The 18,039-nt window shown below is 35.4% G+C and overlaps 2 protein-coding genes across 3 annotated transcripts in view; one reads left to right on the top strand and one right to left on the bottom strand.

The window, feature by feature from the left end:
- The window catches only part of LOC127528026 (craniofacial development protein 2-like), a 1,148,403-nt gene that overhangs the window by 735,781 nt on the left and 394,583 nt on the right, over positions 1–18,039 (top strand). The gene's annotated exons all lie outside the window — the stretch shown is intronic.
- The window catches only part of nr1h4 (nuclear receptor subfamily 1, group H, member 4), a 79,959-nt gene that overhangs the window by 22,537 nt on the left and 39,383 nt on the right, over positions 1–18,039 (bottom strand). For both annotated transcript variants that reach the window (XM_028816365.2, XM_028816374.2), the window contains 4 exons: positions 7,434–7,574; positions 2,159–2,298; positions 1,837–1,935; positions 498–597 (listed from right to left, as the gene is read on the bottom strand). In XM_028816365.2, coding sequence (XP_028672198.2) covers positions 498–597; positions 1,837–1,935; positions 2,159–2,298; positions 7,434–7,574 — 480 coding nt within the window. The remainder of the gene's footprint in view (positions 1–497; positions 598–1,836; positions 1,936–2,158; positions 2,299–7,433; positions 7,575–18,039) is intronic.

The following is an 18,039-nucleotide window of genomic DNA, read 5'->3' as shown; positions in this document are numbered from 1 at the left end:
GGTGTGTTGTAGTGTACTATATGCATTGTAAAGCTTATTTTTTCTTTAGCAAATCCTTCATTGTGCATTTACTAATCCACTAAGAACTGCTGTTCAGTTTACTGTTGGCTCTAATTTCTGGTATAAATGCTAAATTAACAATTGTATTCCAGCACCACAAACTATGTTAGTTAGTTTTTGCTATCCTAATTTCTATGTAATACAAGGCATACAATGATACAATCCTGAATTACTGAAGTATGCACTATCAAGAGAAACATTATTTTAGTAGGCCAGATTGTAACCATTTTACTGAGCTTGGTAAGCATTACTAATACCAAAATAAGCTTTTGTTAATGAATTGTCACAGAGCAGTATATGAGCAATGGATGGATTTTTGCAAATACCTTAAGTGTTATCTTTTTTTTTTTTGTATTCTTGCATATTCCTTGTGTTTCTTCAAAAAAGGCACTAAAGGAAACATATGAAATAAATGCAAATAAATTGAAATAACATACCAGGCAACTTTTTGGTGAATTCCACTAACACTTGCACTTGGCTTGTAGCCATTTCTGTGAGCAAAAGAAAATTTTCTTCAGTACTAAATTGATCTTGAAGCTGAACAGGAGAAAATTGTTAAAGTTAGTCTTTATCTGGATTGATTTATTTTCATTTATCTATTTAATTTTGAATTCTCAAAATATCACAGTTCTTACTTCTAACAAAGCACCTCCTGCTTTTATTGCTGAATTAACTTAAAGGAATCTAAAATTACTTTGGACAAAACCATCTTCTATATAAAATAAATATGAATGAAATTATGGCCTTATATCCTAGAATTCAAATTATTTTTAAAAACACTTTTTTTATTGATATCAAAGCAAAACGTTATGCCAGTGTTTACTTTTATGCTTTTTCTCCTAAGCTAGGTGGTCTAGGAGTTACTTCAGTATGGAGTTTGCTTTTCTTACATTTTTTGTGAAGATTAACTGGGTATTAAACCTTTTCTGACAGAAAACTGGAGGCTTTAATATTTAATATATAAATTGAGTAGTTACACTTTTCTATACAGTCTGTAGGTTAGCTGAATATTATATAAAATATACATTTTTTTATTCTATTAATTTACAAAGTTGTTAGTGGGCAGAGTAAAAACATTGAAGAGATATACAAATATTAGGAGACATTAAAGGTAAAATAGAAAATACCATCACTTAAGAGTACTGATGGATAGATAGATAGATAGATAGATAGATAGATAGATAGATAGATAGATAGATAGATAGATAGATAGATAGATGGATGGATGGATGGATGGATGGATGGATGGATGGATGGATGGATGGATGGATGGATGGATGGATGGATAGATAGATAGATAGATAGATAGATAGATAGATAGATAGATAGATAGATAGATAGATAGATAGATAGATAGATAGATAGATAGATAGATAGATAGATAGATAGATAGATAGATAGATCCCTGCTCATATTCTGCTAAAAGAACATCAGTTATATTAGTGGCAGAATCCTTCTCTATTTGCTTGTCTCTTGACATTTCTAATTTCCCTCTCATAGTTACTCTCATATTATTTATATTTCTTATGGTTAGCACTGGTGTGTTGTAGTGTTCTATATGCATTGTAAAGCTTATTTTTTCTTTAGCAAATCCTAAGAATCTCTGTTGAGTTTACTGTTGGCTTTAATTTCTGGTATAAATGCTAAATTAACAATTGTATTCCAGCACCACAGACTATGTTAGTTAGTTTTTGCTATCCTAATTTCCATGTAATACAAGGCATACACTGATAAAATCCTGCATGTTAAATGTTAAAAATTAAGTGCTTGACTTACTAATTTTTTTGCCATATCCTGTGGAATGCGACATTTATTGTAGGCTTCTACAATGTAACTGAGGAGAGTTTCTTGTTCCTGGTTAAGTTCAGCCTTCTCCTATACAACAGACAAATATAATAAAAAGGTAAATTATGAGAAATGAAGGTACTATATCCAAAGTTTATTATTGTAAGAATAACATTTTATTTTTTATTTTTTCCTGTTGTTTTCTCTTTCTCTGTTATAATTCCATAACTTAGAACTGTATTAAGTAGGACCAAATATAACTGGATATACTGTAGATCCAGTATGTATACAGTTTATAAGTATTTTGAGTTACCTTAGAAACCTTAGTTGTTGATGTGACTTGCTTGGTATCTGTACCTTCCAACTCCTCAGATTCACCTTCTCTTTCTTCAAAAGATTGCTTTGTGTTTTTCCTGAGCCTTTTTGATTTGCACTGTATTTCTGTAAGTAGGCCTGTCAAACACAGCATTTAGTCAGTGGAATAAAAATGAAAAAAACATAATATGCTGTTAGAAATGACATTTAATTACCAGCAAAGTTTTAAATTACATATGAAAAACCCATGAACTTTGAAACCTGTTTCCCTTTATGAAAATATCAAATCCAGTCGGATATGTAGAAATAGCTCATGTGTTGTTAATTAAAGTTCCATTACATGTTGTTTTACCAGAGCTACTTGCAATAAATGCTTCGAAGATAAGTTTCCTTTAGCTGTAACCCTGAAGCGGATTAAGCAGCTCTGTTACCGGATGGATGGATAGCCTGTTACAATATGATATAAATAGAGAATAAGGGAGTTAGAGGAGACAAAAAGAGTAATATTGTGCTTAGTCACGACACAATCATTTGTGTGAGAAATGATTAGCTCAGATTGACTATAAATGATATTTATTGCTGATTAGAGAAAGTAAAGACAGTTTTCCACAACAATAAAGAGCTCTGCACAATGGGTTACACAGCATGCAGGTCAATTAAACTCTCTTGACGTAAAGGAAAATATCAACACATACTGTAAAGCTATCTGCATCTGAGTGTAGATCACAGCATAATAATTAGTCCTTCCCTTGCTAAATATGATCATTTTCTTAAAACTGCAATAGAAGCATTAGACTACCGGTCATAGTGTACAGATTAACATTTTTAGATATCGTGAGAATTTTTAAGGGTACCTTGCAAATCTAAAGCTCACAATTTGATTTTAGAATTCTTTTTTTAGTAGCATAAAAAACTGAACAAAACTCACTAATAATGCAAAATTAACTAAATAGTCATCCTAGTCAACAAAAAGATAACATAAGTTATTTTAACCCAATAAGCAGAAGAACATTCTAGCTCAAAATTATGAAACAAATTCCCAAATTTCCTCTCAAACTTCCCATCCTAGAAGTTTTGATCTTTGCCTTGATCACAAATGAAACATTTGCACAGTATGTGTAACTTCATGCAGATTGCTGTTGATCTTTTTGAACAGAGAGGCCCGTATTCTTCAGCAGAAATAATTCTGATCTGCCATCTTATGTAACTGCCTCTGCTTTATAGAACTTTTATTCAAGGCTGGGGTATGGATCTGCTCTTCAGTCTCTGATTGATCTGCAGTATATTTTTTGTTGTAGTCTCGTGTAAAGCCACAAAAAAGTGTTTATTGGTAATCCATACTTTGTTTAGGCCTTCAATGCAAAAGATACAAATAAAATTTTATTCCTTTTTTAATACTGTGGTGAAGTGCTTTTTCCAGATTCTTTTGGTTTATTTGAAACAAAACCCTGTTATCAGAATGACAAAGAAATGACCATGTAGTCAATCTCTGATTGAATAATTGAATAAAATATATTCTTAAGAAAGATATAACTTACTGTAGGTTTCAGTATGTAGATCCAAAAGAAATAAGGAAAGAGTGCCAAAAGACAGTTTTGCAAATAAGAAATGATTGATTAGTATCCACTGCCATAAACATAAACATGGGCTTCCCTTTGACTTAAGGAATTCACATCACTAAAGACATCCTGAAATTGATATCTGGACATGGCACCTTTCTGTGGTGAGCTCTACTAGGAAGAATAAGTTGATTAGCATCTGAGGTATTTATTAAGTAAATGGAGAAGGAAGTGACCTATTTAAGTTTTTAAGTTTTGCTGCCTCACAGTAAGGAGACCTGGGTTCATGTATTCTGTACTCCCTGCGTGGAGTTTGCACGTCTTCCCGTGTCTGGGTGGGTTTCCTCCAGGTGCTCTGGTTTCCTCCCACAATCCAAAGACATGCAGGTTAGGTGAATTGGCAACACTAAATTTGCCCTAGTGTGTTTTTGTTGGGTGTGTGTGTATTCACCCTGTGATGGACTGGCATCCTGCTTTGTGCCCGATGCTAGCTGGGACAGGCTCCAGCACTCCCTGCAACTGAATTTAAACCACTTCAGGTAGGTTATTTGTGAAGGCAGGAAATTTTGCGTACATAAAGGTAACTGAATTAAACTATTGAAGCCAGCTAGTAAACTTGTAAAGACGGGTGTTGACTCAAAAATAAATTAGACCCCTTGCAAGATGCTTAAATGGAGATGTGTTGTTGTATAGTAGTTATGTGGTAACAGCCTTTATAATAGACAAGATCATCGATTAATAATGGTAAACATGAATAATATTGCTTGTCTATTAAGAAAATGAGTCACTTTATATTGAGAGTGCATACAATATGCCTGTTTGTATTCAAAGAAAAACTTCTTTGCTTTGCTCTCGACAATATTGCATGGAAAGGTCAAGTAAACTAACACTGCTCAACAGATTTCCTGAACAGAGTAAAACAAATAATTCACATAAAACTGTCACACAAGACCTCCTTGCAGATAATGAAATAAATCTAGTTCCAAAAATAATTCCATCAGGACTCTAGACATTTTTTTATTAAACTAAAAATGAAGTGCTTGAACAGCAGATCTGCAAAATGTATGGTAATTACAATATTTTTATAAAAAATACATGTTGTGTGCAATTTAACAGTGACATTAGCTGTCTGGTGTTTCCATTGCCTGGCAGCTTGACACACTAGCTGTCATTGTTTCCTAGGCTCATCCTGCCCACGCAGAACATAGGAAATTGACCTGTCTTTCACAGGATTTAATCCCATTGCTGTCTGTATCCAGCTAACAGCAGTCAGTTTGTTAATACTAGTGTGGATTTGGCCCCCAAAGCACTTAGAAGAAAAGCCTGGTTGAATTTCATTAGCGAACAATAACACTGGATCCTCCCATCTTTCACAAATGAATGGCTGTATCTTGAAGGAGAACAGCCTGTTTTCATGGTTGATGTCACTTACTGAAATAGAATTAGATAGCATAGACTTTCTAAATATACTGTACCAGCATTATAAATACACTAAGGGACAAGGTCACCTGAAGACAGATTCATTTGTTTCCAATAAGATACCTCATCCCTGTGTACTTGCAATAAGTACAGCGGACTTTTTTCTGCACTGTGCTGGGAAAGAGAAGAAAGATACTGTGTATCTTTCTCTTTATTACTTCTGTCACCTATTCCCTCCAACTTCCACTACCTCACTAAATGCTGAGTTAATTGGTTATGTGAAAGTAACAGAGTCAGTTGAGGCCTGGGGATTTTTGATGGAACATGGGTTTTGTTGTAAAGAAAAATACACTCAACCAGTGTACAGTTCATGCTACTTTCAATAGGTACACAAGGACATTTCACCCTGTAAATTTAAGCTGGTTGGCATTTAAATTTAAATTTAAATTTAAGCTGGTGTGAATTTCCCCCTGGGATTAATAAAGTATCTATCTATCTATCTATCTATCTATCTATCTATCTATCTATCTATCTATCTATCTATCTATCTATCTATCTATCTATCTATCTATCTATCTATCTATCTATCTATCTATCTATCTATCTATCTATCTATCTATCTATTCTTAAAAAAAATGATTTGTGTACTGTGTTATAGTTACAGAATTACAGTACACCCTAGCATGTCTTGAAGTTGTTAAAATTCTGAACGTGACCATGAGAAAAATAAAGTTGATATTATTAGCTCCTAAATTGATATAAGCATTAAAAGCTGAGCGAGTTGAGGCAGCAGATCTCGCTACTGTCTTCAAAAGTTCAGTTATAATTTTAAACAACTGAAGATCTGTATTCTAACCAGGTAAAACGAAGGCATTACTTCTTATAAAATCATTCATAAGCCCAGCATGCTTCATTAACTAACTGAGATCAACAAATACTGTATTAAATGTGTTTTAAGTGTACAGTATTTTTTCAACTCTACTTTCTGTTAAATCTTTAATTCAAGTATTACAAACAACCTTTGAGTAGCTCTAGATAATGGAAATGGGAATTGCACTTAGACTATGGAAGAACCCTTTACTGTAGAAGAACAATCTTCATGATTACATTGCTCTTCTTCCTATCGATCTTCTCCCAAAAATTTAACACAACATTTAAATAGGCGCAGTTTTGATGTTATTTTATGGTCACATTGGAGCATAACTGTTACCACTGAAGAAGCTATAAGTTGAAAGATGAAAAGTTTTTAATAGATTCAAGCTTTGTACAAGTGTGATAAGAGAGAAAGTTGTGGAATGGAATCACAATGTAAACGTTTTGATAGATTTACTCATTTTAGACTTCACTAAATACAATTTTAGAGTTTCTCCGATAAAGTCTCTTTGTGTGTCAGTGTATGTGCGTGTCTATGGCCTACATAACTGTCAAACACTAGTATCCTGTTATCTTTAAATGAAATGTGTTCAATGGTGTTGTCAGTAGATGCATCAATATATAACAAAAAGGAGTTTTCTAAGTACAAAACTAAACAATAAAAAACAAACTAGGTTTGGGGTAAGATCAATCTTTCCTAATTAATAATAATAATAATAATACATTTTATTTATATAGCACATTTCCCATGCTTAATTAGTAGCAAAACCAGAATTCAGAGTTGATGATAGCAACTTGAAGCTAAAACAATAAACTAAACAAAGTCAGATCCCATTTACATAAGATGGCGGCATCTACTGCACGTCATGAATTGATGCGCACACCGCATCATGTCAGCCTCAGAGTTTGGTTGTGTTATTTAGCAATTTGGATTTGAACCTGTTGACCATTCTTCTTACTTTCAGTTGTTCATTTGCTGAGCCATCAACCAAAATGTTTCTTACCTTTTTACTTTGTATTATGAACTGTAAATTGCCTTTTACTATATTTTCTTTTGTGGATACTCAGTTGAATGTGCAAAAATTCAAAATAGATAGAGCAAATGAAATACAATGAATAAAGTAGACTAGCAGTCATGTCCAGCTAGTTGCTAAAACAATATCACATAAATCAATATACAGTAATTAATTGCCAATAATATGCAAATACTTTAGTTACTTTCTCAATATTTTAGCCCAGTTCCCTGAATACTGTATCATATTCTTTATATTAATGATAAAACAATACTTGTTTGGTTTCACTTCTGAGAAGGGTCAGTAGAGATTTCTTTTTAGATTAAACATTCTCGTGCTTGAATATCACAAAAGATCACTTTTGCAAAATCCCAAAAGTGCTTACTGGCTGTGGTTGCTTCCAACTTACATTCTGCAAGCATTCCCACTTCTTTACATTTCCGAAGTCGGCATTCTTGACACTTTCTTCTCATGTACATGTCCATTTCACAATTCCCGCCATTCTTACAGGAGTACACTGCTTTCTTCGTAATGCTTCTCCTGAAAAAGCCTAAACAAGCAACAGACAATTTAGCAGCCTTCCCCTTAAGAGTGGAGGAAAGCCTGTAGAAATTTAAGACTTCTTTGAAATGTATTTACTATATAATAACAAAGACGAAGTGCACTTTACAGTCAGCCTACTGTAAATTACCAGTTAAAAAGTTGCATGAATTTAGGATAATTAAAATTAGAGTATGGCTCAGAACAGTGTAAAGCATAGAAAACAATGTAGTTGCTTCGAATAATGCTATTTATGGTGACTTTGACTATATCAGGTTTTACATATGGGCTGAATTCTGACCATTATAAATACAAAATGCAATACAAAAATTAATTTAACTTTAACAATATACTTTAAATATACAATAAATAATTATTAGGTCAATCTGACAGTAACATAACAAACTAAAATACTAATAGCTACATTGCACACATTGTAAGGGATTTTCTGGGAAGGACCGTAATTACAGTAATGCTGGCAGAGAGCAGAACAGGACTTGGGCAGTAAGATGCCCAGATGGCAGGTGCACCACCAGTGTGATCATTACAAGTGACAACATCTTGTTATGATTGGGCATCATTTCCAATTTTTCTTATTTTCTTGGTTGCACTTTTTCAGGTGTTTCGTTTTCTATTTGAGTTGTTTATTTAGCTCAGAATTTGATTCTATTATTTATTTTTTAGTAAAAATTTCAGCGTGTGCTTATTTTTTTATGTCTTAATTCTGTTTCATTATAGGTGCTACCATTTTGTGGTGCATTATTTTGCGGTTGCTGCTTTCTTGTTATGTTGGGACAGCTAATCTCAGGATAATCTCAACACAACTCTCTTAGTATTTTGGTGATTTAGTTTTCAGACTCTCTAGCATTTTTCTGTCTGTTTATTGGCTACAAATTAGCTCAGTGTATTTAGTTTATTGGTGTCCCATTTTTTTACAGTTTTGGCTCAGTATTTTTTTTTGACATCTCCAGTCCAGGGCTGCCATGCCAGGATGTACCCCCATACCATTAGGGGGCATCAAGGAAATCTATTTTGCAATAAAAGGCTCCCTGCTTGTCATTAATTGGAGGGTTTGCAGGCCCTTTAATATGTTTCTTGAGTCCAGGACAGAAGGGACATCTGAGGTGCTAGGGAGTCCTGGCAGGATAGTCATTGGAATTCCCTAGTCCTTTCTGACTGTGGAAGTTGTAGCTGGGTTTCCAACCATTAATTCATGTGCCCAGGGGACAATACAGTAGGAAGGTATCCATATCAACCAGTGCAATGCAGATATGAAAGTAGTAATCCAGGCATGACAAGACAAATATGAAATATGTAAATATGAAAAACAAGATGTGGAAATATATAAAAAATATCAAAAGTTAATTATAGAATATCTAAAAATTATATGCCAAACACATCAGATTGTTTCTTAAGACAATGGCAATATAAAAAATGAGAATTCTCTTTTTAACAAGTTGAACATAAAAACGTTTTCCACTTTTATGTTGGAGTTCCTTTGTGAAAGAAGTCATCCAGGTAATATGCTAATAACACTTGCTGATGCTGGTGCTCGAGAGAGGTGAAGTGACAATAAACTTGAACCTGAATTAGAAAAATCTTTTCATTACCAACTTTTCAATTTTTTCAGCAGCCCTTTCTCTGTTCTCAACTACACAACTGCTATTCCACATACAGTTTCATAGCAGCTTATTTTATAAACCAAGTTCTAGGATAGCAATAAGGAATATGTCACTACATATTAAAATGTCCAATATAATTCAATGAAATGTTTTAAGAAGCAGTGGAATTGCAACATGCCTACTAAAGATTTCTATACAATTCCCAGGGGATTAACAAAAACACATTCCAAGATGGAAAAATAATAATAGCACAATGCATTTTTGGACTAATTTTAAGTATTAGTGTATTTGTCTTTTAAACTGCGATACAATTTAGCACTTAACAAACATCATCACAGAGTCACCATCAATTCAGTAACTACAGAATAGTTGGTTACAAGTAAATTAAATTCAAATTCTCCAATTTAATATGCCAAAAAAGATCAGGTTTGAGGTGATTTGAATTTTAACACGGAAGGGCATTTACCACAGTAGGTACTGCAAAGCTACAAGATCTGCATAAAGTATGAAACTTTTACAGTAACAAAAAGCTCAAAAAAATAAATTAGCTGTCAGGGTAATATGGAGTAAGCAATGTGAAGAGAAAGATAAAAATCAGAAGAAAGAAGATTATTCCAAATAAGGGCTTAGGCAGTATTTTGAATTTACTGCAATCTATAAATACTGTGCATTGGAAATCATTGAAAACAAATGACAGCACTTAAACTGAGTGATATTGAAGGCATAAATATTTTCATATTAGGTCCAGATTCAACAAGTAACAGATTTTCATCTGGAGCAGTGATATTCAAAGGTGCTGTTGTATACCTAGAGTATTATGAATACTGAGACACTAAAACTATCTTCTCACTAATCATGAATCATATGATTACTGTACACTCCATATTCCTTATTTATAATTCATGGAGAAGTAAATGCTTGTGAAGATTTGCTAGGCTGGAAAATTGAAATTCCTTCATAAATTTCAATTTCATGCTTATATAAATAAATTAAAACCATTTTCTACAAGGTACATTTGCCCTTGATGCTTCCTAACATTCTGCACTCTTTTCTAGAATGTACTTTCTGATTCTTACATATGTGCCTATGCACTATTTTGAATTCTCTAGACTATTATCAATCCACTTAATAAAAGGATGTGTCTGGGTGTCAATCTGTGTATCTGGCTGTGTGTCTGTTTGATTGCTATGTCTTCATCATTCCAAAAGATGGCACATCACAAACCTTAAAACTGCCTTTACAAATCCCATACCAAATGGCATATAAAATTGACTTATGCATTGCATGGGGTACTGCAAACATTACGCTGAGGTCCATGTTGATTATTTACATTTTAACCCATTCTAAATGGGTAGCACAGCTAGTATACTGAATAATTGTTCTATACAATTGTTATTAAAGTGAAATTATATTTAAGATCAATATAAAATCTGACAACGTAGCTTCATCTGAGTTTCTAGACATAGCATGCATTTGCTCTTGTAATATGCAGTCGTAATATGTTGGTTTATTCAAGCTGCCTTATAATTCAAGCTGTATAATTCAAGCTGTATTATAATTCAAGCTGTATTATAATTTGAATGAAGTTTAATATAAAATTTAATATAATATAAAATGATATAATTTAATATACAATTATCATGGAATAAAAATTGATGGATCTATTGATTTATTTACTGATTGTTTTTTTAAATGTGTTTATTCTGCATCCTTCTACCAGCCTAAAAGCCTGAAGGCATTAAAAATGTATTCAGTGAGAGGAGCTCATTTTCTTTTGGTATTGCTCAGCAGTAATATGATCAGAGAAACGAATCCTGTACTGAAGATTGTATTGCATGAGGTGCAGGAGGCAAACTGAAACACTTTAAAAAACACTGTTGTTTCTTTGTGAATGTCACCACTATATTACAATTAAATAAAACATATAAAAAAACTGAGGCATAGAAAACTGTTACACTGTATATTATATCACATTTATTAAGCTGTGATTTACACACACCGTATATGTAGTTGGTGTGTAAGTAGAAAAATCCATCCACCAGTTTATTGGATAATCTTTCTACATTTCAGTGTTACAGGTGAAATACAGAAAATTCAAATAAAAGGACACAAATTGAATTTGTTTATTATTTTTCAGATCAGGTCAGGTTAGGGAGCATGCACTGGTACCGCGTGTTACCACACTCAACACATGACGAAACAGCTTGGGATCCTGGTTGGCAACCCCCCAGGAAGACACACGGTCCAGTCCCACCCTTTGGAAATTACCATCTATCCGCTGCAGCCAGGTGTTAGTGGGCATCCACTTAGCCTGGTCTGGCCACTCGGGTCCTCAACAATGAAGATCCTGTGAGCCAGATCACCCTAGGGGAATCTCACCACATGGCCATAGTGCTGTAACTAACACTACCTCACAATGCAGGTAATGTGCTTCATTCAGGACTCCATGAGCAATCGCTCATTTGACACAAACTCAAACCAGTGGTACCCATGGATTCTCCAAAGATACACAGTACTGAAGGAGTCCAGTCTTCATCTCAGGTCACTGGATTGCATCCATGTCTCGCAACGATATAGCAAGACAGGAAGCACCAGGACTCTAAAGACCTGGACTTTCGTCCTTTTGCATAGATATTGGGAGTGCCACACACCCCTTTCCAATGACCTCATGACCACCCCATGCTCTCCCAATCCGTCTACTGCCTTCATAGGAAGAGTCACCTGAGACATGAATGTCGCTACCGAGGTAAGTAAACCTCTTTACAAGATCAACACTCTCTCCGCAGACAGGCTGTGCCTAAGAGGTCATTAAAGGCCTGGATCTTAGTTTTTATCCAGGACACTCACAAGCCGAGACACTCAAAGACTCCTGTCTCAGTCTCTCGAGAGCCCCAATCAGAGCCTCCATTGAGTCCGCGAACATCACAGCATCGTCAGCAAAGTCAACATCAGTGAATCTTCCTTCAGCAACAGATTACCCACAGCTGCTGGACTCCACGACCTTGCGCAACACCCAGTCCATGCAAGTATTGAACAGAGTAGGTGTTCTGCCCCACATCTTGTTAGTTGAGACTATTATTTGTTGACCTGTGCTCCCCCTTCATCTTTTCATTTATTAACACACCAGTCAGTCACGTCTCACACTCTCAGTGGCGCTATAAAAGTCTATGAAACTCACGTAAAGCACATAAGGGATATGTTTCCACAATAATGAAGGATGAAAAAACCAACCAAAGAGAGATTGATAAGCCATTCCATACTTTGAAGGAGACCGAGATGCTTCCTATATTTTGTCAGATGACATCAAATGTTTCTTAAATAAAAGGTGTTGCTGTCTTTGTTTAAGGATAAGTACAGCAGGATTAGCTCTGGGTGTGTGACACTTTAATAAGACCTTGATAAAAAGGAAAAAGACTTGGAGAGACCTTTCTGACAAATACAGAGAGCAAACATCCTGAAAGGTGCTATACAGGTTGGCTGTATTAAGGGCGTCTCGTGAATTGGTTTCAGTAGTCTCAGGAGTTTACCTTATAGGCCTGAACACTCTGTAGACATGTCAATGTCCCTAGGGATAACTCTTGGATTGGTTTTCAAGCAAAATGGGATGGTCATTATGATATTCAATCTTGAGTCAGCAATTAAACTGGGAAAAAAACTTTTTGGTGAGGAGAAATGAAAACATAGGTTTCAAAGAGAGAGTTTGAAAAGAGCAAAAAGAGAGATGAAGCACTTTGTTCTGGTTTTGGGAAGTGGAAAGTTAGGGTAACTGCTCCACGTGGTAGACAGAGGCCAATCGGTCAAACATGGTGAATCAATAGATGTATGTTTGGTGTGAAACTTTGCATTTAACGGAGTTCATTCTTCTATGTGTTTTTCAGTTTAAAAAAATATTCAGTTGTTTTAACAATTTGTGAAGCTCTTTGCAATTTTCTTCAAATCTATTGTAATCCCAGGTGGCATAGCCTTTAATGACCTGCCAAGAGAAACTTGGAGAAGAGAAGCTGCCAACTTTTTATGTACTCAAACTTCAGTCCTTAATTGATCAACCTGTAACTGCATTCAGTAAGCCAACCTGAAAAAGGTGTGATAATAGGAGACTATAACACCAAAATAAACACACAGACTTAAATGACATATCAAGCCAACAGCAGAAACGGTAATGATGGTCAGGACCCATAAAGAGACTCATCCCAAAAGGGAACAAAAAACACCAGAAAGGTAAAGCTCAGACCAGATTGTTAAAATAAGTGTCACATTAGATGTTTCAAGACAGATTGAGCAATACAGTACATACATATGGCTTAATGTCAAAAAACAAAACCAAAAATCAGAAAATGTTTAATTAATTGAAATAAACTCAGTCTTTAAACTTGTAATAGTTTGAATAGATTGGCTGTAAGCAATATGTAGGCAAAACCATTGTACAAATATTTTAAAAACAGTAAAAACTATAATGAAACTAAAGTGAAAAGCAAATTATCACCATGGCAAATGTGAGAAAAGTGCTGTTTATTGTGTAACAATAGAAGAGGCATAATTTATGTGTTTGAAATGTTCTTAGTTGCAAAGGAACAGGACATTGAAGGCTTTTGTATCTGACACTTGGAATATCACCACCTCTGATTCAAGGCAAAACCATGGACAAGTCATTGTTGTAATGAGAAGTTTGGTAAAGCTCATCTAAAAGGATACGATAAATAGTTACAGAGCAGAAAAGGAAGACAAAAAAGTGCTGTGTAACAGGAATAGTTTGAAAGGATAGCATAAGGTCAGCGCCAGTAGGACTGAAATGTTTAAGATTCTTGACAGAAATCCTGGTTGAAGTTCAAAGCAAAATTTCCTGACTAAGCAAATAACTTTTTTTTTCAAACTAATTTTAGGCACATGGATTTTTAATTTAAAAGGTTAACATTTAAATTACAATGTCATCATCTCAAATACCACCACATGATGACATCACATGTAATGGAGCACCCCACACCTATGACCAGCAATAGATGACATTGTCCTAAACAGTATGGCTAGGGCCAAGAAAATAAAGACTGAAAATGTTACCACATATAAAGAAAACCAACAACATGGTGATGCAATAGCATTGTTATAATTTGGAATCTTTAACTGTTTTTATGTGTTTTGTAATTTTTTTAAGATAATCTATTACTACTTTTGTTTTTTTTTTGATGTCTTAAATTCAATTCTGGTGTGTATTTTTCATTTTTATATTTACTTACTTTGTTGTTTAATTTTTTTGTGCTGTTTTGGCTGGCATTCTGCTTTATTAGCGGTCATCATTAGTACAGCCATGTTACTGGCCATCAGATTCTTATCAGGATGTCACAATACCCAACAGCTTTACCCTGCACTGATTTGTGCAGTTTAATGAAACACCTCCTGCCCACCTACTCAAGTAACACATTGTTCCATCACAATACAGAGCAAATAAATAAATCTAGGGAATGTGCCAACATGTCCACCCACAAAAAACAGGCCTACTTACATTTACACTTATATAGACGTTTTTCTTATAAAATAGCTAGGATATAAAAGATAACAGAAACCTTCTCAGTCAGTGATTTTTAATCCAGTCACATCATGCTGTAGTCCTTTAGATTTTATTACTTTACATAGTAATAAAGTCACAGTTTTTTATCAGATAGCATTTTGTTTTCATCATTATCCAATGTATTGAAAAGGGACAAACCAAAACATTTGTTCCTGGACGCTTTGATGACAACACCACATCTGAGAATTGTGTACCTCTGGAATCTGAATGAAGACTCTTACAATGTTTACTCATCAGATTCGGAGGCTCCACTGTCCTTGATTTATGCACTGATTAACCACAAGGCCAGTATTTCATATCTACAAAACTGAATGAATTGTACAAATCACCAACACTTCAACAGCATGGTAATCATTAACACAAGCTCCAAATATGTTTCAAATTCGGTCTTTGTTGATGCAGAGGATACAAGCAGACAAAGCACTTCAGTTGTGGCCTATCTTAATATACACATATATTCATAGAAGAATATGAGCGGACTTAGTCATTTGATGCTCTTTTGTACCTCGATCATCCATCCATCCATCCATTTTCCAACCCGCTGAATCCGAACACAGGGTCACGGGGGTCTGCTGGAGCCAATCCCAGCCAACACAGGGCACAAGGCAGGAAACAATCCTGGGCAGGGTGCCAACCCACCGCAGGACACACACAAACACACCCACCCACACACCAAGCACACACTAGGGCCAATTTAGAATCGCCAATCCACCTAACCTGCATGTCTTTGGACTGTGGGAGGAAACCGGAGCGCCCGGAGGAAACCCACGCAGACACGGAGAGAACATGCAAACTCCACGCAGGGAGGACCCGGGAAGCGAACCCAGGTCCCCAGATCACCCAACTGCAAGGCAGCAGCGCTACCCACTGCGCCACCGTGCCGCCCCCTCGATCATTTAGTTGAAAATAAAATAAAAATGAAAATGTTTTCTTAAACATGACAGTGACATACAGAAAAAGCTATTTTGGTTATTTGACTTTTCAAGCAGACAGACAGACAGACAGACAGACAGACAGACAGACAGACAGACAGATAGATAGATAGATAGATAGATAGATAGATAGATAGATAGATAGATAGATAGATAGATAGATTAACTTTATTGTTCTCAAGTGTTTTCTACTCCTTTTACTGTATATAAATGAATTTCCCTGTGGCTAAAATTTAATCTTTGATTATTTTAGATTTTCAGCTTCTCATACATTCATTATAGAAAGCATAACAGTCTAACACCAGATCAGTTGCAGCATTTGTTGTCTTTCTACAAGCTACTTCTGATACTAAGGGCTTCTACTGAGATGCTTTTAGAGATCATAAACATAAATGTCTGCTGGATATTATTTATAATATTATTTTCAGAAGAGTCATTATAGATAGATAGATAGATAGATAGATAGATAGATAGATAGATAGATAGATAGATAGATAGATAGATAGATAGATAGATAGATAGATAGATAGTACTTTTATTGTTCTCAAATGTAGTCAACACAGCAGCATCAAGAACTTTCACTCCATATCATAGCAATAAATCGTTTAATCAATACATACGATGAAGCCTACATTTTCAATTATAGGGTTGCACAAATCTCCAGGCTATCTTAGCAGTAATTTAGCATGAGTCAAAAACCAACAAGAAAGTGCTCTGAGTTTATATTCCTGAGTAGATATTTTATACAACAATGAATTGTATGAATTGTGTTAGTATGAGCTTTTCATCAACAGCCAGCTACACGAAGAACCCAGGCAATTGCTGTAGTGAAAGTTTCTCCCATTTCTGCTGTGAGAATCTTTACAAGATATTGTGCCTGGTTCTGAAGGATGCATTTCACTTTGCTCCACATACCACTGTGAAGTTAAACTTGGAGCATTACCCTTATAGGTTCTGGCCATAATGTTAACTGGAGGTTTTCAAGTCCAATAGTTGGTGATGTGTTGTAGCCTCACATGGGTGCTGCTGGGGGGTGCTTAGAACTGGGAGGCAGATGGCGACAAGAGCTCATCTGGTCAGAGGTAGGTTTGAGAAGCAGCATACTGGAAGTAGACAGTACAGAGTAGACAGGGGTTACTGCTATTTAGTTAAGTCCAGTGGGGCAGAGGTGTTTATTATTTTCTGTATTTTGTTGTACTTTACTGTTATCCTGTATTTCTTATTTAGGTTTTGTTATTAAAACGTTTTTGTTTTAATCATGTTTGAACCCCTGTATTGATGTTAGGGGACAGCTCAAGGGAGCTCCCACAATCCACACCACATTTTCATTAAAAGTGACCTCACTTTTGTTTTTTGGTATTTTTGGGCACCTTAGAGACCCCCCCTACTCCACCCCCTCTTTATTGACTCTTTCCAATGCTCTTATCAAAGCTTTTTTTCATGCTATGAGTCCTCCTTTGTTTTCATGGCTTTATTTCAGTTAGAGATGGTGCTTCTCTACTTTGGAGCTTCTTAAAGGTAAGAGCATTAGAGAATTCAGCATTGGACACAAGGCAGGAGCCAGCTCTCAGGACTTCTCCTGCTCAAACGTTGTCATTCTGGCCTCCTCCCCAACAGCTGAGATTCTGCTTTATGAAAGACTTTCTTTTTCACTTAATTGTATCATTGTAACAAGCACTGTTGTAGCTTATGTCACAAATTGGTGCTTCAATAGGGTGCCTTCCACAGTCTGGCTGCAGCCCTCCAGCTTTTGACCTCTTTGTGGCTGCCCCAGCCACAGGCCCATATGACATCATTCAAGGGCCTGTGGTTGGTGGTGGAAGTAACAGAGGTTTGGAAGGCGTGTCATCTGTTCGAGGTAGAAGTGACATGCCTGTCCAACAACCTTTCTAGAACGTGCGGCTACAAAATATTAATTAGCCAATTTAGTAAGGTAAGTTTTAAGCCTGCAGCCAGACCCTTCTCATGCATTGACCAGCTGTTGTTTGGTAGTTGATCAAATCAGTACCTGTATAGAAATTCATGAGGTAGAAGGGCTGAATACATAAACAGTCAAGAGATGTCTACATGAACATCAGTAGATTTGGAGTACTCTAAAAAACGGAATAATGTTTTACATAAGAACCTTTACTCAATGGAGTAAAAATATGTTATTAGCTCATCTGGCAAGAGGAAGTACAGTTATTAGACATACCAATGACTACTTGGAAAGATTTACCATTATGCAAAGACAGTTATTAATACAAAGAGCACCTTTTCCTTGTAAACAAGAACAAATTGCTAGTTATTTGAAAATACAGTGGAACCTCAGTTTGCGAGTAACTTGGTTTATGAATGTTTTGCAAGACAAGCTAAAAT

Source organism: Erpetoichthys calabaricus, chromosome 1 (genome assembly GCF_900747795.2).
Source record: "Erpetoichthys calabaricus chromosome 1, fErpCal1.3, whole genome shotgun sequence".
In the NCBI taxonomy this organism is placed as follows: domain Eukaryota; kingdom Metazoa; phylum Chordata; class Cladistia; order Polypteriformes; family Polypteridae; genus Erpetoichthys; species Erpetoichthys calabaricus.
The sequence above is the reverse complement of the archived record's forward strand: the minus strand, read 5'-3'. Positions and strand labels throughout refer to the sequence as shown.